Source organism: Vulpes vulpes, chromosome 2 (genome assembly GCF_048418805.1).
Source record: "Vulpes vulpes isolate BD-2025 chromosome 2, VulVul3, whole genome shotgun sequence".
Lineage (NCBI taxonomy): Eukaryota > Metazoa > Chordata > Mammalia > Carnivora > Canidae > Vulpes > Vulpes vulpes.
This window is the reverse complement of record NC_132781.1, coordinates 19,263,656-19,283,226: the sequence shown is the minus strand read 5'-3', so window position 1 is coordinate 19,283,226 and position 19,571 is coordinate 19,263,656. Positions and strand designations below refer to the sequence as shown.

The following is a 19,571-nucleotide window of genomic DNA, read 5'->3' as shown; positions in this document are numbered from 1 at the left end:
ATGTTTAATACATGAATATGGTCCTTGACCACTGAATGAAAAGCACTCTCCCTTTCTCCAATCCTCTCCCCCAAGTCTGCTTGTTGTCCTCCCCAGAACATTCCACTCTCACCCTCCGTGGTTAGCAACCTCCCCAAGCTTCAGCCATTCCACAGATGAAACGTTCCACATGATGAGGCTGTGTCTCCAGGACACGGTGTCCCCTCCGGTGGGGCCTGGCCCCTCTCCTGGTCCCCCTCCACACTCTATGACAGAGCCAGCCACAGCTGTCCTGTGACCCACTCCCCATCCCTACTCTGTGGAAAAGCTGCCACCTGACTGTACCACCCTCTCCCGCTGCCTCATCACCATCACTGCCAACTTCCTGGTCACCCCACCACCATTCCCTGGGACCCTGGGCCCCACCTCGGTCTTCTCCCACCCCAATGCCCACTGTACCCTAGGTCCAACACCATCCCACATGCAAACCTTCCATTTCTGGGCCTCTTTAACATCACTGACCTCCCAGTCCACTACAGCCACACCCTAAATTGTCACATCACCCCCGCCCCAGAGGTGTCCTCCTTGGAAACCTCCCATCTCCCTCTCTCTGACCTCTGACTTCTCTTCCAGCTATCCACTCTCTCCCCAGACATCCTGTGACCTCAGGGAGCCCCCAGGCCTTCATCTCCATTTTCGCCCTGCCTCTCTGTCTTCTCCTGACACCCCCCAACTCCCCCAGCCTGGGCCCCAGAGGTGATGCTCTGAGCTGCTCCCTCTCCCCTGTCTCCGTCACACCTTCCCCTGCATCTCAGCCCACACCCAGCATAAGACTTGGCCCAAAGCCACTTCCTTTACTCCCAGCATCCAGGGACTGAATCACCCCACCCCAGAAAGTCACACACCTGCCACGGACCATCTGGGGCCCTATTCATCCTGCTCCCTGGCTTTGGTGGGGTCCCTCTCCTCTCCTTTCAGCAATTAGTTGAATCTTCATTTCCAAATGGTCCTGCTCAACCTTGATCCCCAATTTCCAGCAGACAACTGCCCCCTTCTCTGGAAAAATCTGAGTAAGTAGACATGATTCCCTACAACTCTGTTGCCTCCATCCCAGGGGAGGGGGCAACTTTCTACCCCACCCTTACTCCCCCAACCCCACCTCGAGCCCCGAGTGGCACCAGCCTTTTACTTCCCCTGTGCAGAATCCTGGGTGCCTTGCTACCCCCATCCTTCACCTTCCACACCCAAACCCCAAGCACTGCCAATTCACTTCCTAAATACTTCTTTCATCCTCCCCTCCTATTGCCACAGGTCTAGTTCAGAGTCATCCCTAACTCTCATCTTTCCAGCTCCAGCCATGACCCTCCAACCATCCTCCATGTGCTGCCAGAGGGATGCTCCTAAAACACTATATCATCACACCCCTGCTTAAAACCCACAAAAGGCTCCATGTCATTCACAGGACATCACAGGATGAGCCCCAAGCCCTCAGCACAGCCCCCAGTGCCCTCCACAACCTGTCAGCATCTCTGCAGCTTACATTCTCTATCTCGTACCTGAAGCTCCAGCCTAACACCAACATTTTCAGTCCTCCACATACTTCTGGCTCTTTCTCACCTCTGTTTCTGCTCAAGCTCTTCCTTTGGCCCCAAATGCCCTCTCCCTCCTCCTCAATATTCCAGATTCAGCTCAAGTAGCCCTTCTTCCAGGAAGCCTTTCCTGGCTACCCCAGGCCAGGTTAGGCATCTGGCCTTTATATTCCCAAAATGCCTACTGCATCTGCCTCTATCATGGCCATTACCAAATTGTTTCATAACTTTCTCTTGTGAGTTTCTCCCCCACCTGATGCGTGGCAGGTGATCTTAAAAAGACATCTGCACAAAATGCCCAAAGGTAGAAGGACAGGCAGGACAAACTGTGTATTAGAGATTCCAATGCACAGGCATGCCCACCCCTCACCAGTAACACTCTTCACAAGCTGGCAGGCACACCCATCCACAGGGGCATGTCCACACTCTCACCAGCCAGGCATGGGACAGCCCGCCACCTGCAGTCATACACAGTCATCACCTGGGCATGGATATTCATGGAGAGCCCTTCTACAGGTCTTCTGTGCCACCTGCCCCACTTCCAGGCACCCTATGGCCAACACCCCATAAACTCCCTAGGCACAGTGCCCTTATGCCCACCTCCCTGGAACACTATACCTTGGCCAGGGATCTTACTATGGGACTTTCCATAATGCCTCGAAGGAAGATCAGGTCCAGTTCTGCAGCTCCTGTAGCATTGGGGAGGGATCCCAGGTTGTCCAGAACTTGCTGCATGGCTGGGGAGAAGGGGCAGGCAGTGAGACACAGGTACCAGCTGGGCACAGGAGACCAAACACAGCATAGCAACCCCACCCTCCTACCCTGTGTCCCACAGAAGACAGTCCCTCTCCGGCAGCACTGCCCCCCTGCGCAGCACAGGCACTCCAGGCCCCTGGTCTAGGGGTGAAGGAGGAGGTCAGTTTCCTTGGCCTATTCTCTAGGCCCTAGGTAATGCGTGGGCAGGTGGGAGGCTCTAGGAAGCAGGAAATGGACTCCCAGGTGGGGAGCAGTTGTCAGGCTCTAGGTTCTACCCTGAACCAGAGAACCATAGATGCCTCAAGCAACCTCTGGATGGGCTGAAGTCTCAGGATTCAGCCCCCTGCATCTAAAGGGCTAAGGGATAAGAGAGACAGTACTTGGAGCGTGTACCTGAGTATAGGCCCAGAGTCAAGCAAGCGGCCATGAAGGAGGCTAGAGCCTATGACAGTAAAAAGCATAACTAATTCTGTGTGATTTTTCAAAAGTCAGCGTTCCCAAATGGCCTCAGTCTTTCCCTCCTGTAAAATGGGTGGGTGGAACTGGATAGTGTCTACAGGCCCTTTAGCTCTGACAGAGACTGACCTATTATCATTGAGAAGTTAATATAGATCATAGGAAGCCAAAGTTGCGGCCCAGAATATTGACAGGAGCTGGGGAGATAGGCACCCTGGAGTACTGTGGGCACCAAAGGGCAGACGTTAGTCTAAGTCAATCCAGGGATCAGCAAACCCTCAGCCAGCCATGGGACATAACCAAGTACATGAGATCACCTGACACTGGGCCACAGCAATGGCTGCTGAGATCTGAGGTAGGGGTTGTTTTTACCCACCCACGGAGGTGGGAGCTCCTGGCTGTGGCAGGTTCTACAGGGAGGAAGGGAGGAGCAGAGTGTGCCCAGCTGGGGGCAGAGATGGGCAGGGGTTATCATTACTCTGCCATCCAGCCACCCACGCCTGTATCTACATATCAGCACTCAAGCCGTGGAGGGTGGTGGGATGGATACAGTCCCTGGTTCCCTCTCACCACTCTTGTCAGAACCCCCTCCTCCAGGGAGGAATAGGAATGGGGAAGAGGGGCCATTGAAACTAGAGAGGCAGACATGGCTCAGGGACCCTCTCTTCCCCTCCTCCTCCTCTCCACCTTCTCCAGAAACAACATCAAACCCACCCTCTAGACCCCTCCTGCCCAGGCCTGGGTTTGGTATTGATCAGACACCTGCAAGGGCCTTAGTGGCCTCGGAAAGAAGCCAGCGCAGGGACCCTTCCCACTCCGCCAGGGTGTCTAGGATCCACCCTCCCCAGCCATCCTCACCTGCAGACTCACGAACCTGTCAGCCCTGAAGGAGGACAGAGCCGGGGGCGTCAGTGCCCTCTGCCCAGGCCGGCTCCCTTAGGCTTCTGGAGGCCCGCTCCCAGGGCACCCTCTCCGGACGCCCAAACCCCGAGGTAGGAGGACGGATGAAGGGGCCAGCTTCCCCCCAGCCTCCCCGCCCCGCCTTTCCCTACCTTCCCTCCGGAGATCGGCCTCCTCGGAAGAGCCCAGAGATACACCCTCCAAGGAGGCCTCGCTGCCGGGGCTGCCCGCCATGGCTGCCCCCCACCCCCGGCTCGGGGGCTCCCGGAGTAGCCTCCACGCAGCCGTCGCAGCCGCCCCAGCCCGCCGGGGGCAGCGCTCGAGGAGGCGGGACTCGGGGAGCGCCCTCTGCAGGATCAGCCAATAGCAAGGCTCGGTCTCCCTGACCGCCTCGCTGATTGGCCAGAGCCCCGCCGGGCGCCGCGCGGTGGGGAGGGGGCGGTACAAGGGCTGAGAGTGGGGCGGTGGGAGAGTCCCCGTCCTCGCGGCGCCTGGTCCCCGACCCCACCGCACCCCGTGTTGGCACCAGCGGGAGTGAGGAGGGGCGGCTGAGGGGAGGTTTGTGGAGCAGGGGGGTAACTCTGCTGCCCCTTCGGAACCGCGGCGGGTGCTCAGAGACCCTCCTCTCACAGCCCCGCTGCGGGGAAACCGGGGCGGCGTGGGGATTTGGCCCCAGCTTGTTCCCGCCCCCCTCTTCTGGAAGCCTCTCCTCTAATACACACGTGCCACTTCCTCCCCTTGCCCGCAGACCTCCACTCTATGTTCCTTCTCCAGGCCCCGTTTCCTTTACGATGACCCCCTCAGGATCAAAGGAAGCGCCCAAGAATGACTCTTTGTGCTCTGTCCGGAGCTGGGACACCCCTGTGGCCTGGGGCAAATACCTCAAGCCCCAAATGCCTCCCCCTAACTGCTAGCCATGGGGCACCGAGATGGGCGGGCAGGGAGGAAAAGGAGGGGTAGGGAGGGACACCCCCCTGGGCTGGGAGGGGGTGCCTCACAGTCTGACCCCACATCTCAGCACCCGCCCCTCCCCTCCCCACCTCTCCTTAGCTCCTCCCCTTAGGTTAGGGACCTTGCCCGGTGGGCAGGTCGGGCATCTTGGAAGGGAAAATGTATAGGTGCATTCTCGCAGCTGGGATATGGGTGGGCAGGAGCAAAGGACTTGGCAGTTAGCCCAACCCAGTGTCTCCATTCCTCTGATACCCTGTACCCATGAGGACACCGCCAGCTGCTGCTGCCACCAGACAGCCATTCCCAGAGGAGTGGCACCAGGTCGAACGCACCCCTGGTTGCCATGGCAGCAGGAGGGATTACACACCAGGACATTAACCCAGGGATGCAAGAGAAATTTAAAGGGACAGCTCCACCTCAAAACAGTCCACATCCCAGCCTTGATTCCAAGAAAAGAGGAAGTGGAGTAAAGAGGGAAGAGAGTGTAGAGCTATAGGTCTGGAGACTCAAGAGGCAAGTTCTCTGAACTTGCTGATGCCATAGCCCACATATTTCCCAACTCATCCCCAACCCTCAGGAAAGGGGCCCTCGACTTACTAGAAGTAAAGTTGGGTCTCTCTGCAAGAATACATTCACACCATCTCCCCTCCACAATGCGGAGGTTCGTGTTGATCCATGGGGAAGGGAAATGTTAGCTTTTACTCTGCAGATCCCAAAGCTGGAATCTCCGCAGGAAGGGAGTGGGGAGAGGGAGGGTGACCCTGACCCCAGAGGCGGTAGCACAGCTGTCTGGCCTGTAGGAAGCCGAAATGGCCACCAAATGAGAAGCAGCAGACCCATCATTAGATTTCTGAGGCTAAGAGCCAATCTAGACTAGGGTGGGCAGAGAGGGCCACCTGCAGGAAGGGCCAAGAGACTTATAGCCTTTGGGTCACACATCATCCCTTTATAGAAGAGGAAACTCAGGATCCAAGAGGTTAAGCTGCTTGTTCCTGTCCTCCTTCCTTTGGATGCAAGAAGGCAGAAGTAGCCATGGCATAACACCCAGGAGATCAGGGGCCCCAGGAGTCCTCAGAGGAAGCATGCCTATACCCTCATTCCTGGCCTCCACTCCCTGCCTGATCCCCACTGCACCCATCAAGTGGCCTGCAGCAGAGAAGTCAAATTCTCTTCCCTCTACACCCCTGCCAGGCACTATTAATGGGTTTACTGGATAGCCCCAGATTGAGAGGCCCTTAATCAGAGGCTCAGAGATGGGTTTAATTAACCCCTAAGCAGCTTACAGTGGGGCCCAGGTAGACTGGAGCAGCAGAAGAGCCCAGGGAGTCAGCAGGCTGGACACAAGATGGGGATGCTGAGCCCTCTAAGGCCATCAAAGCTGGGGGACATTACTACAGTTCCTCTACTACATGGAGAAAAGGCCTTTCTTGGGGGACGAGGGTGTCACAGTGTAGGGTCTGGCCCACTTAGAGTAGCTTTCACTTTCCTGGTTCACTTTCTCAGACAGGAGAGTCATTCTAACTAAATTGGCAGACCTGGAGCATCTTGCAGAGGCAGCAGCAGTGCCCAGAGCAAAGGAAGGGGCCACACATAGGCAGGAGGCATCCAGGCAGGGCAATGTCAAAGGATTCAGAGCTCAACCAGAGTGGATCGCAGCATTAGGGCTCCTAGCCTCTAGGATAGGGAACTTCACCAAGAAAGTCCCCAAATGCACACCAGGGCCCATGAACCCCCAGAGTGGAATGCAGATTTTGAGCACAGAAGCATTTGTCTATGGTGAGGACCCACAGCTCTATCAGATTCTCAAAAGGGGATCCAGGACCAAGAAAAGTTAAGAACACTTCTCTTGTCCAATCATCTTACCTTACAGATGGGAACACCTAGGTCCTAAAAAGGACTCAAGGTCACAGGCTAATTGAGTTAATAACCCAGCTGCACAGCACAGTAACTGTTAATACTCCAATTATAGGAATATCCTTTCCCCATCATAGACTTAGAGTTTCATATCCACCTCTTTATAGAAGAGGAAACACAGGTTCCAAAGGGTTAAATAATTTGCTCCTGAGACTTCCTAGCTCATCTGGGTGACCTGCTCCTTGCCTAAGACCTCCCACAGAAGCAAATCAGGCTTCCTGAACTAGCATTCTCCGAATGCAGCTTCTTGCACCCCAGCGAGCACACCACCCCCCCATCTCCCAAACATGTTGCTTTACTCCACCCATCTGGTGGGCACAGCATGGTGGACTTCTCAGCTATTCTGCTACAGTCCTTCCACCCCCAAGCCATCTTCCAAAGGCCAGGTCCTAAGGGCCACCTCACCAACCAGCCTGGCCCCAGGCCACTGCCCACCCCCCCCCCAGCAATACTGTGGATCATCTCTGGGGTACTGCATGCCCCTGTCCTCCATGGAGGTGAGTTGTGCTGTGTCTCCAGCCCCAACCTGGAACAGGTGCAGCCAGGCCATAGAAGCTGCTCGAAGGAAAGGCTGAGTGGCAGGATGGAACAGCCGTGTCTGAATTGCTACTATCCCCCCCTCAAGTCCCTGCCCAGCACTCTCCAAACTACTGATACAAACTGACATCCTCAGCCCCTTCTTACCAGACTCAGAGTTGGTGGCAGCAACTGGCATGGTGAGGTCTGCAAGGGCTCTGAAATGTCTCTCCTGGAGAAGGGGAGAGAAAAGAATGAGAAAGCACAATGGCAAAGCAATGCAGAAGGAATTAGGAAGGGCCTCCCCTCAGGATCAGGGCACTCCCCAGAGACTGCATGATGCCACAGTCCTGGGAAGCAGGAAGAGCAGGTATTCCATGCCCATTTCTCCAAGGAGGAGGTGCTAGAGGATCAGAGAGGTTAATTGCTTTGCTCAAGGTCACAGAGCTAATAAAGGGAGCTACGACTCTTTTATTATTTTTTAAGGTATCTATCTTTTTTTAAGATTTATTTATTTATTTATGATAGAGAGAGAGAGAGAGAGAGAGAGAGAGAGAGAGAGGCAGAGACACAGGCACAGGAAGAAGCAGGCTCCATGCAGGGAGCCCGATGTGGGACTCGATCCTCGATCCTCGGACTCCAGGATTACACCCTGGGCTGAAGGCAGGAGCTAAACCACTGAGCCACCCAGGGATCCCCAGTTTTATGACTCTTTTAAAAAAAATTGTGTTTCTGTCTGCTGTTTGTCCTTTATTTATTTTGGGGGTGGTAAGAGTCCAGAACTTGAGTCAAAGCAGGAAAGATGGGCATTCTTAGACTGTAAGCTCCATGAAGTCATGAACTGCATCTGTTTTATTTTGCTTCTGGATCCCAAACCTAGCCACTGTAGATGCTCAACAAACACTCATCTGGCTGGCTGACAGAAATGAAGTCATACTTTCCCGAGGCCTCTCTGACTTCCTCTTTCTCCCTTTGCCCCTTCTCAGTTCAGAGCTGGGACAAGGAAACAGGGTGCTCCGTATTCTCCAGGGGAGGGTGCAGGGGAGACCCCACTACCCTTCTTCCCTTTGCCTTCCTGGGCACTTACTGCAGGAGAAAACCCTAATTCCCAGTTGCCATGACAACAAGAGGCAGTGGCTCACAGCAGGGGTGGGGGAGAAGAGGAAAGCAGCTGGCAGTGCCCACTTTAGGACTGAATGCCTGCTGGGCCCTGGGGGTAGGAAGCCACAACTTCACCTCCCCCTAAAAAAAGGATTCTTCCCAGAGGGACCATCACCAGGTTTTGATAAAACCCTCTCTAGTTCCATCCCTTCCACCCTCAGGCCAGAGCTGGTCACCTGAGCTCACGTAGCAGAAATTACAAAGGTCTGAAGATGACTCCCCTTCTTCCTGGATCTTCCCCTAAAGACATGGAAGAAAGGAGTTTTCAGGGAAAAGAAAGGCATCCCCTGTCGGGCTAGCACCCAGGCTGGGAGAAATGCCCAGAATCTACTGTGCCAGCCAGTGCCCCTGTGCCACCCCCTGCTGTCCCTATTCCTTCCCTCCTCCCTCATCCAAGGTCCTGACCACCTGAAACCTGGAGCTGTTCTCCCTGACAGTCAGTTACTGGCAGAGGGGACTCCAGACATCCTCCTTCCTTAGAGACTGGAAGGTGAGAAGAGGCTGGGAGGATCCTGTCCCCTGGAGTCTTGCCCAGCCTGCCTGGGTTTTTCTCTGGGTAATCAGTTCCCACAGCATCGGCTAGCTCTTCCCCACCCCCACCCCAGCCTCTGGGAGGGCGGGGCCTGGCTTGTGCCCACATGAGAACAGCAGTGCCAGGCAAGCCAGTCTGGCTGTGGGCCAAGGTCCGGGGCCCAGGCTTCTGGGAACGGCCACCTCGGCTTCCAAAAGCCTGGGCCTCGGGTGTCCTCTCACCCCTACCTCCAGACTATCCACACCACCCAGGGTCAGTAGGTGATGCGGCCCCTGCGCGAAAGGGGGAGGTTTCCTGCAACCTCCCACCCACCCACCCCTCCACTAATAAGCATACAAAGAGGTGTTGGAGAGAAAGGTCTGACAAAGGCGCTTTGAAGACCGACCGGTCAAGGGGAGGGGTAGACAGACTGAGGGACCGGGGTCTAGAGACGTGCGGACCCGCACGCACCCCACCATCGGAGAGCCCCCGGCCCCACGAGCCGGGCCCTAACTGGCTGCGCGCTAGGACCTGGGGGAAGGGGGGCGTGTTGCGAGCCATCAAAGAAGGCTCTTTGCGAGCGCGCCCGCGGGAGACCGGGGGATGAGGTCACTGAATGGATGCCCCCCGCTCCCGTCCTCACTCTCCCCGCCCCCACCCCTTAGTTGACCTAACTTTCTGACCCCGGCTCCTCGCTCCTGGCACCGATCCCCTCTCAGGTCTCCAAACCGTAACCCTAGTCCCTGACCACGACCCGCCCCCCCTACAGCCAGGGAGGAGAAAGAAGCAGCGCTCCCCTCTTCCCAAGACCCCCTCCCGGGGAAGGTTAAGGTGTTGGCATCCCAAGGGGGTCGCGGGGGGCCACTGGGACCCGTGCAACCTCTGTCTCGCGCCCCCAACCCCGGAAGCGCGAACAGCGCGGTTCTTACGTAATGCCGGGCCCCGAAGTCCCCCGAATGCGCACAGCCCCCGAAGAGGCCTCGCGGGTCCCGGAGCCCCGCGCAGCTCGCGGGCGTGGAGCCCTAACCGCGCGGGCCAGCAGCCAGAAGCAGCGGGCTCTGATTTCTCTCTAGGAGCCCGGGAGGAAGGAGGGAGGCCGGCGGCGGAGAGGGAGGGGACCAGGCTGAGCGAAGGGGCCCGGGGAGACCCGACCCAGGGAACCGGACCCCAGGTGCTGTGCCAGGACGAAGAGGAAACAGGGGCCCTGGGGGTGGGCGCTGACCCGGGAGTCGGGGGGCGCTTACCTGCGCCCCGGGCAGCCCCCGGCTCGGTGCGGCTCCAGCGCAGCCCGGCGCTCCGCGTTTATTGCTTGTCAATTGCTACCCCGGCTCTTAAAGCGGCGAGGCCTCCTCTGCGCGAGGGGGCGGAGACCGGGAGCCCAGAGGAAGGGAGGGGGCTCTGGCTGTCGCGGGAAAAGCCGGAGAAAGTAGCCTTTCCGTGCAGGTGGAGGGCAGGCGGGGAGGTGGTGGTTTGGAAGAAACCGCACAGCCCAAGATCCCCCCGCTCGCTTTCCACTCGGGGCAGCACGGGCTAGGACTTGTTCCCACTCTAGCGGCCCCCGGCGCCCCGCGATCCCTTAAAAGGGCGATGGTGAAAGATCGCGCCGCTCCCTTCTCTCAGCTTAGAGCCGCCTTTCAGTTCCGGGCGTGCTTCACCTTCCCCCGTTATCCTGTTTCCCAATTGGGAAAAGGAACAGGAGGAGTTTAGGGAGATCCCCAAGGCGCCAGAGACCCATCCCCACAGAGTCTTAGACTCAGCGGCAGCTTCCAAGGACTCGGATGGTGGATAGCTGGATTCCGGCTCTCTAGAAGAATTTGCAAAGACGAGGAAACGTCTTTGAGAGGGAGTTCCAGATCTTTTTAAAAAATATTTTATTTATTTATTCATGAGAGACACACAGAGGCAGAGATATAGGCAGAGGGAGAAGCAGGCTCCCGGCAAGGAGCACGAGGCGGGACTCGATCCCAGAACTCCAGGATCACCACCCAAGCCAAGGCAAACGCTTAACCACTGAGCTACCCAGGCATCCGCAGATCTTTTTTTTTTTTTTTTTTTCAAATTTTTATTTATTTATGGTAGTCACAGAGAGACAGAGAGAGAGGCAGAGACATAGGCAGAGGGAGAAACAGGCTCCATGCAGCGGGAGCCTGATGTGGGACTCGATCCCGGGTCTCCAGGATCGCGCCCTGGGCCAAAGGCAAGCGCCAAACCACTGCGCCACCCAGGGATCCCCCGCAGATCTTATTTTAAGTCTAGACGGGAGAGCTGGTCCATACCCCTGTCTACAGAATACAGAAAGAAGTAATTTGCTATCCTTCCTCAGAGTTCCATTTCAAGAAGTAGTGTTAAACCCACTTAGGTGTCTGCCTTCATCCAGCTTCCTCTAGCTCCACCACAGACCTGCTTGTGAAAGACAGTGTGGATACTTGAAGGGTCAGCCTGGAGACCACCCTTCGGCTCAGACAGCCTAGCATATGGGGCCAGCTGCAATACTTCTCTGACCTCAGTGTCCCCCACCCCCTTTGATTGCCTTCCAGAACATGCAGAGATTATTCTTCTTTCTTGCTAGCTAGGCTCCTAAAACCAGAAATGGATCCTGGTGCCTGGCTGGCTCAGTCCGTGAAGCCTGATGCTCTTGATCTCCGGGTTGTGAGATTGAGTCCCACTTTGGGTGTAGAGATTACTTAAAAATAAAATATTTGTTTTATTATATTTAGGTAGGCTCCATGCCCAACACGAGGTCTTGAACTCGTGACCCTGAGACCAAGAGTAGCATGCTCTAAAGCTAGGCATCCCCCAAAGAAAATCTTTTTAAAAATGAAAGAAAGAGAGAGAGAAATGGACTGCATCCTGACATTTGCTTAGAAATCTCAGAAATGGGTTTGACTTGGGAATCCAGCCAGGAAGTGGGGGACTGACTGATTCCAAGGACCACAAGAGACTCAGTTCACCTCTGAGTTCTGGAAGGCATAAATTTGGCCATATAAATACAGGTGAAAGCATAAAACCAGACCAAACTGCTCAAAGGCCTGACATTTCCCTGCTCTCTCCCCTTACTGAGGGAGGAGAAGAAAGTTAGTGACCCCAGATGTTGGGGAATGGAATTGCAAGTTTCTGTTTCCAATCCAAGGCTTGGGAGCACACTGTTTGCAACCAACCTCCTCAGCCCTCAAACTGGAAGATCCTCCTAATCCAACTCAGAAAAAAAGTCTCCTTTCTATTATGAAGGCTACCCTCCATTGTCACCTGTTCACCTCAGCTAATTGCTGAGAATCACTCAGCTAATTGCATTTGGTTGGGAAGGGGAAGGGTCTTGAATCCTTCTGAAATATGAATTACCTCTTTTCAATCAGACAACTATTATGCCATAGCAACCCACAGCAAATCTTCAATTCCATTCAGGATCCCCAAGACAAGATGGAATCCCAGATTCTGGCCCACCAGAATCCAATTTTTATTCTTACAAATTGTCTCCCCCCCACACATCCCCTTGTAGTCATTCAACAAGTATCTCTCCAAAAGGGTCTTACAGAATGCCAGCCCCTCACATCTTTTCAGGACCTTACCACCGATAAATTGTTTGATTCTCCCAAGAGCCTGGTGAGGCTCTGGTGTGGGGAGAAGAATTTCTTGATGCAGAGTACCACACTCCTCTTCTGTTTCAGACAAGGTACCAGCTTCAGTAATACTAAGATACCAGCTTTGGTGCCAGGTTCAGTAGCTCCTAATCTCCTGGAGCTCACAGTCTAGGGTGGAGGTGGGGGAGACGCCCAGTGCCAGACACAAAAAGCACTTTCTGGTGGTATAGGCGAATGTCTTAACAGAGGCGCAGTAAGTGGGCCCCAAAGAATGAGAGTGCTACTGATGGGAAATAGAGTATCTGAGAAGGGACACAGACTGGAGGGGTTCAAAATGCATCCCATGGCAGTTCAAGGCTGCGCGTCCTGTGGGGGCGTGGGAGTGTAGGAGAGTAGGGGAGGGGCGAAGGGGGGATAGCGTCCTCTCCCTCTGTGGTCTGTAATTAGCTCAGTGTTCCTCTCTGCCTCCTCAGATCACAAGGATGCAGAGTGTCTCTGCTTCCCCTAAAATTAAGGTTTTCCTCTGGTGGATGCTCATCCCAGGGTTTTGGGAGTCAGGACACAGAGAGAAATAAAACTCAAAGCTGCTGTTCTGAATTTCCCCGCAGATCTGGCGGTGAATAAAGCCATGTTGCACGGGCGATAATGGCCAGCAGGTGCCGCCAACAGCTATCCCAAGTCTGTCTACACCCACAGGCTCTAGCCCCGACCGGTGCAACCCGCCGGTCTGGTTCTGGAAACTTTTCCTAGTGGCTATAACTCTCAAGAGAAAAAAAGAAAAAAAAAAGTTTGAAACTCTCACTGCCTGTATATGTGCGTGTGTGATGTGTGTGTCCTAGGCCAGTTACATTACCTCTCTGAGCCTCGATGTTTTCATCTGTACAATGGGAATAACTCCCTCCACTTTGGCAGTGACTGCCACAATGCAAGGCACTCAGAAGGTGCTCCATAAATGCAATTGCCCTTTGGGTCTGGGTTGAACAGGCTCTAGCTGGGTGCCATCTAGGCAGTGGGTGTTTAGTCTCTGTCTCTGGACATCTGGTGTGCCCATAACTGACCTCAGGTCCTCCTGGGGTAGGCAGGGGTCCACCCCAGGGCCGCTGGATCCCCAGGTATCTGGTATGGATAGTATGTCCTCTTCCCGCTGCCCACACAACCATTAGTGGCATCTTGCCCAGCCCTATCTGTGCCACGCACTTTAATCGTCTTTTTCTTCCACTGCCCCCCCCCCACCAAGTTGCCAAGGGCTTTGCTGTGAACACCGTATAAGTGTACCAGGAATAGGTAGCCCATCATCAGAGCGAGGATGAGCTTGCAAAAGGCAATGCAGACCCTAAGAGTGGGAGAGAGTCTTGCTAGCCACCCCAATAACCCAGTATCCATTGCTGGAGACCTTCACAAACCAATTATGCCTTGGACTGCTCCTGTAGCCCTGGACAGGGCCAGGAGGAGGGGTCAAAGGGAAGAGAGTGGAGGGAGGCTCTAGATGGTGGGAATGTATGCCCTGAGGACTGTGTGAGGCTCTTGGGTTGTTGTTTGGAGACAGAAAAAAAGGAGAGACGAGTGTCCCCACTTGAACAGCTGGCCTGGAAGAGGGCTGCGTGTGCGGGAGTGCCTGCACGTATGCACACACGCGCACACATCCCATGCTGCTTCCCACCCCCTGTGCCCTGGGCCAAGGGAGCACTTGCAGAGTGGGTTGGAGCAGAGACAGAAGGGACAGGGACAGAGGCTGTGGAGAGCATTAGGGCAGCTTGCTGGGTGACTTTAGGCAAGTGCTTTGGCCTGGGTTGAGTAATATCCACTTTACAGACTCCGTATAATCAGGAGGGGATGACCCGTATAAAACTGCTTTGTGAACCATGGCAGGGAGCCCGGTTACCCAGGCCATGTCCCCTTCCCAGGAATGCAGGGAGGTCCCAGTCCCAGAGCCATTCTCTGTCACACACACACACACACACACACACACACACAGCAATAGCTTCCCCCCTCCTCAACAGCCATGCTTGGTGCCAACTGCTCAGCTTCAAGCCTCCCCACCAGAATCTTCTGCTGCCCTCTGCTCTGAGGTTCAACTGTGCTGGGACCATGCTGCACACCTCTCCTCTCTGAGGTGTCTGAGGGTGGAGTGGGGGACCTTCTACACATCCCACAGGGCTCTACACCCTCTGGCTTTTCAACCTCCAGCTGCCTGCCCTGTGCTGCTGTGGGGAGCAGGTGGGCCCTGAGAGGGCGAGAAGTTCAATCATCTTTGCCTCCCACAACCACCATTGCCCTTCTCCAGGTTAGAGCCATTGGGGGAGGGGCTGCCCCCGTCACCGCCATCAGTACAGAGTGCAGGAAGACTCATGGTCACCTGACACCCAGCAGACTGAGACACAGCAGACTGAGAGTGTGTGGGTCCTGTGTGGCGGGTCTCAGTGTCTATGTTGGAGGTGCGGGGAGTGGGGGACATGGTGAGTGCTCATGGCAGGAACACCCTGGACATGCCCCTCTTGGACATCCCCTGCCCCACTCAAAGATGAGCACTGAGACTGGCAAAAGGAGGTGCTCAGGTGGCAGTGTCTATGTGCATACTAGTGTCTTTGTGATCATTTGTGTGTCTGTGTGGATGTACGTACAGGTGCACAGAATGGCATGCTATATCTATGCCCATGCACGCGTGTCTACACTATAGCCTGCATGGGTCTGTGTGCATGTGTGTGTGCCTGTTGTACATGTGCATGCATGTGTGTGAGCTAGGGGAGTGCTGGTTTCTGCCACTGTGGGATTCTGAGCACCCTCCCCAGTAGCCCCAACCTGCTTCTCCCATTGTGATTTTGGGACTAGGGATAGGAGATGGAGGCGGACACCTCTCAAGCACCTTGAAAGACTCACTGGGCCCCTCGCGGCCCTTCTCATGTTGACCATCTTCTTTCCTGAACCCTCCTCCACAGCCCACCGCCAATCTGTTCCTTGTCCTCCCTTTCTTCCTCTCTTATTTAATGGTATCTTAGTTCTTTAGAGGAGGGCTTGACCAGAGTGACTTAGCACCCTCCAATCCCTGATTCCTTGCCATCAAAAATTCAGTTGCCATAATTCAAGAGTCCAAATGGATTTTCTCCAAAGACTGTGCATGACTTTGAGTCCTGAAGTTCTGTTCTCCCCTAACTGAATCTTCAACCCAATGATACTCTTGGAATATGAGCTCCTATCAGCCAGCTTCTCAGCCTGAATAAACCTGAGTTCCTATGGTGGTTGCCTCCCTCTTATGCACACACGCACACACATATGCACACATCCTCCCCTTCCTTCCAACCTCATGGCACCGATTCCTGGAGGACTCCCCATTCTCCTAGTTGTCCTTCCTCTCCTACTCTCTGTGCCCACAGACCTGAATCCAGTCAACTTGCTTTCTGACCTTCTGGCCCTCTAAAGAGCTTTCCTTCCTTCTTTCCTCCCTTCCTTCCTTCCTTCCTTCCTTTCTTTCCTGACTTCTTTGAGAGAAAGAGAGAGAGCACACAGAGGGAGAGTGATAGAGAGGGAGAAACAGACTCCCCACTGAGCAGGAAGCCTGATGCAGGGCTCAGTCCTAGGACTCTGGAATCATGACCTGAGCCAAAGGCAAATGCTTAACCAACTGAGCCAGCCAAGTACCTCTTTCTTTCTTTCTTTCTTTTTTTCTTTCTTTCTTTCTTTCTTTTTTTCTTTCTTTTTCTTTCTTTCTTTTTTTCTTTTTCTTTTTTTTTCTTTTTTTTCTTTTTCTTTCTTTCTTTCCTTCCTTGTTTCCTTCTTTCTTTTCCTTTCTTTCTTTTTCTTTCTTTCTTTCTTTTTCTTTTTCTTTTTCTTTCTTTCCTTCCTTCTTTCTTTCTTTCTTTCTTTTCCTTTCTTTCTTTCTTTCTTTCTTTTCTCTTTTTCTTTCTTTCTCTTTCATTATTTCTTTCTTCCTTTCAGAAAGAAAGAGAGAGAGAGTACAAGTGGCAGGGTGTCAGGGGTAACAGAGGGAGAGGGAGAGAATCTCAACCAAGCTCCAGCGCAAACCCAGATGCGGGGCTGGATCTCATGATGCTGAGATCACCACCTGAGCTGAAATCAAGAGTTGGACGCTTAACCAACTGACTGAGCCACCCAGGCACCCCAAGAGCTTCCTTTTTTTATTCCTTCTGCTTCTCTCTACCCTTCCCCAAAACCTGGCTCACAGAGAATCTAATAGTAAAGTAGAATTTCAAAGAAACCCTAGCAATCATGGTATACAGCTCCAGGACACACAGTGGCAAACCACCAAACCCAAAGCCTCCTTGTGTTCCAGTCCAATGCTCTTCCTAGGTCACTACTTTCAGGGTCACAGCTGATGCGCAAAGCCTGCTTGTCCTGAGCTGTCACGGGAAGGCCTGCCACAAGAATTCTCCTCTGACAGCGCGGATGTGCCCCAGCCTCCCATTCCCTTAGCCAGCCGGCCAATGGACCCTATTCCATTCTTCCTGGGGAAAGAGGAAGGATGATATGGAGTTAGGAGAAATGGGGTAGATCTTTTCTTTCCACTGTATCTGGAGCATTTGCTTGGTCAGTTCACCCCACTGTGTAATCTGCATTCTTTGATCTTCCAACAGCTTATTCATAATTCAGAACCTTCTCCAGCAATGTGGGCTGCCACTCTGTGTTCTAACCATCACCCACACTAGCGCTGCCATGTGTGAGCTCAGCCACACGCAGTTCCAGTCTCTGTCTGAACATATTTTTTTGATCCTCATGACAACTGGTCAAGGTGCAGAATACTATTACCCCTGGAGCACAGGGAGATTAAGCAATTCGCCCCCTTGGTGTGATGATGCTAAGTGGTGGAGCTGGGATTTCACCCCAGGTTGTGTGGCCTCAGTAAATGTCACGCCTCACTTCATAGGTACTATTTTTAGCTTTCATTTCTTCATAGACGAAGACACTAAAGGACAGAGGAGTTCAATGACTTGCCCAGGATCCCACAGCAAGCAAATGGCAGAGCTCCGCTTAGCAGGCTTTGTTAGTAAAGAAACTTGCTTCATTTTCCATAAATTATTCTCCAATCTACAAAAATATGATAACTCAAAAAAACTGCTGAACTTAAATAACAGTTAAATTTGACTTAATTTGAGACAATGCATAAAATTAGCAGCACTGGGGATCCCTGGGTGGTGCAGAGGTTTGGTGCCTGCCTTTGGCCCAGGGCGCGATCCTGGAGACCCGGGATCGAATCCCACATCGGGCTCCCGGTGCATGGAGCCTGCTTCTCCCTCTGCCTGTGTCTCTGCCTCTCTCTCTCTCTCTCTTTGACTATCATAAATAAATAAAAAAATAATAATAATAAAAAAGAAATCTCTAGAATCATGATTTAAAAAAAAAATTAGCAGCACTAAGAGAAATAAGCATCTAGAAACAATTGGTAATCTTTCTAGCTGATCCTTTGCTGTTATCCATCACAGCTTAGTGTAATCTTGATTTTTTAAAAGGATTTTATTTATTTATTCATGAGACACAGAGAGAGAGAAAGAGAGGCAGAAACATAGGCAGAGGGAGAAGCAGACTCCCTGCAAGAAGCCTGATGAGGTACTCGAACCCATGACCCCAGGATCATGACCTGAGCCAAAGGCAGACACTCAACCACTGACCTACCCGTGCATCCCTGTAATCTTGAATTTATCTAGATTTGATTAAAATACTTCTACTAATGTGTCCTAATCTTTTATTAACTTGGCATCAGATACTGGGCTTGACAGCTTAGAGCAGCTAGCAGGGATGCCCTCATGCAAGAGCCTTCTGGCTTTCAGAAACTACCTTCCTCCTCCAGGTCAGAACACCAAGCTACTTGGCCTTGGTTTTCTCATCTGTAAGATGGGAAGTTGGAAGTTGGAACTATCTTCCTGAATCCCCTTCCAACTCTATCAAAATATGTATCCAAGGAGACAACTTCCTACTCTTTCCAACAGGGATTTCCACGAGATAGTATCTTGATAGACATTTCTTGAAATATTCATTAGTCCACTCAACAAACACCTATTCCCACTACTGTGAAGTTCTTTGAAGATAGTGACTATATCTTATTGACTACTGGGGCTCCAGCACCTAAGGCAGTGTCTGCCATGGAGTGGATGATCAGTTACAAGGTAAAGACTCTAGGGACGGGGCCATACAACAGTAGCTGGAAAGTTGTCCAGATGATTCCAATGCACGACCAAGGATGGGAACAGGTAAGCGATCATCGTCAGATGATGGGCCTGGTGCGTAGGCAGATGAGGACCGCCAGGGAACTGGATGCAGAGAGGAGCCAAGGAGCCCAAAGCGGTGCAGTGAGGGGACTGGGGAGGCTTTGCAGAAGAGGAATTGCCAGAATTGAGTCCCATGATTTTACAGGGCAGAGGAGTAGAAGACACTCATTCCAGAGAGAAGGAAGAGCACAAGCAAAGGCTGGGGTATGAAAGTGCAGAACTGTTTGGGAGGCCGGCGGAATCTAACGGGTAGAGGGTTGGACAGGTACGTCGAGGGAGGAACCTGTCCATGGGCAGGAGATGTGGGTAGAAATGCACACATCCAGAACAGGGGAATGGTAAACAGATTGTGGCACATCATCATCAAGGAACAGTGCTACTCGGCAATAAAAAAGAACAAATGGCTGATACGCCTAACAATTCAGAGGAATGTCAAAAACGTTATGCTGAGTGAAAGGAGTCAGACAAAAAGAACATACTGTTTGATGCCATTTATATGAAGTCTAAAACATGCAAAACTAATCTATAGAGATCAGATCAGCAGTCGTTTGGGGCCAGATGAACTGGAAAGGGGCAGGAGGGAACCAGCTGAGGTGATGGAAATGTTCTGTGTCTTGACTGTGGGGGTGGTTGCACATTTGTCAAAACTCATCCAACTGTGCACTTCAAACGGGCAAATTTTATTGTGTTTAAATTATACTTCTACAAAGTTGTTTTTGAAGGTTTTTTTTTCTTTTTAAGTGGGCTGAGGTCAAATTGTGAAGGACCTCAAATATCATGCTAAGAAACTTGGACTTAATCCAAGAAGTAAAAGAAGGCTTGTTAGTCAAAGGTTTTTCAGTTTGCTTTGGTTTGGCTTGGTAGCAAGCAAAAATCCAATTAAATCAGATTAAGTAAAAGAGAGAATTTTCCCTGAAGGGTCACTGGAGCAAATCACAAAATTCAAGGAAGACCTGGGGCCAGAAGCATATCCTTCTCTCAGCCTTGTCTCTTGATAGCTCCATGACCTAGCTCTAGTGTTTCCCCCCACGACGGAGGACAC

The 19,571-nt window shown here is 52.8% G+C and overlaps 1 protein-coding gene across 8 annotated transcripts in view; it reads right to left on the bottom strand.

Moving 5' to 3' along the window:
• The window catches only part of MPP2 (MAGUK p55 scaffold protein 2), a 28,570-nt gene extending 18,013 nt beyond the window's left edge, over positions 1-10,557 (bottom strand). The window contains exons 1-4 of one of the 8 annotated variants that reach the window (XM_025986934.2): positions 9,978-10,557; positions 8,399-8,462; positions 7,230-7,293; positions 2,187-2,305 (exon numbers count right to left, since the gene is read on the bottom strand). In XM_025986934.2, coding sequence (XP_025842719.1) covers positions 2,187-2,305; positions 7,230-7,260 — 150 coding nt within the window. In that variant the 5' untranslated portion in view covers positions 7,261-7,293; positions 8,399-8,462; positions 9,978-10,557. Of the gene's footprint in view, positions 1-2,186; positions 2,306-3,832; positions 3,984-7,229; positions 7,294-8,398; positions 8,463-9,662 lie in introns of those variants that run through there. The other 7 variants (XM_025986937.2, XM_025986935.2, XM_072747081.1 and 4 more) reach the window with 7 other exon arrangements.
• Between the last annotated feature and the right edge of the window lie 9,014 nt (positions 10,558-19,571).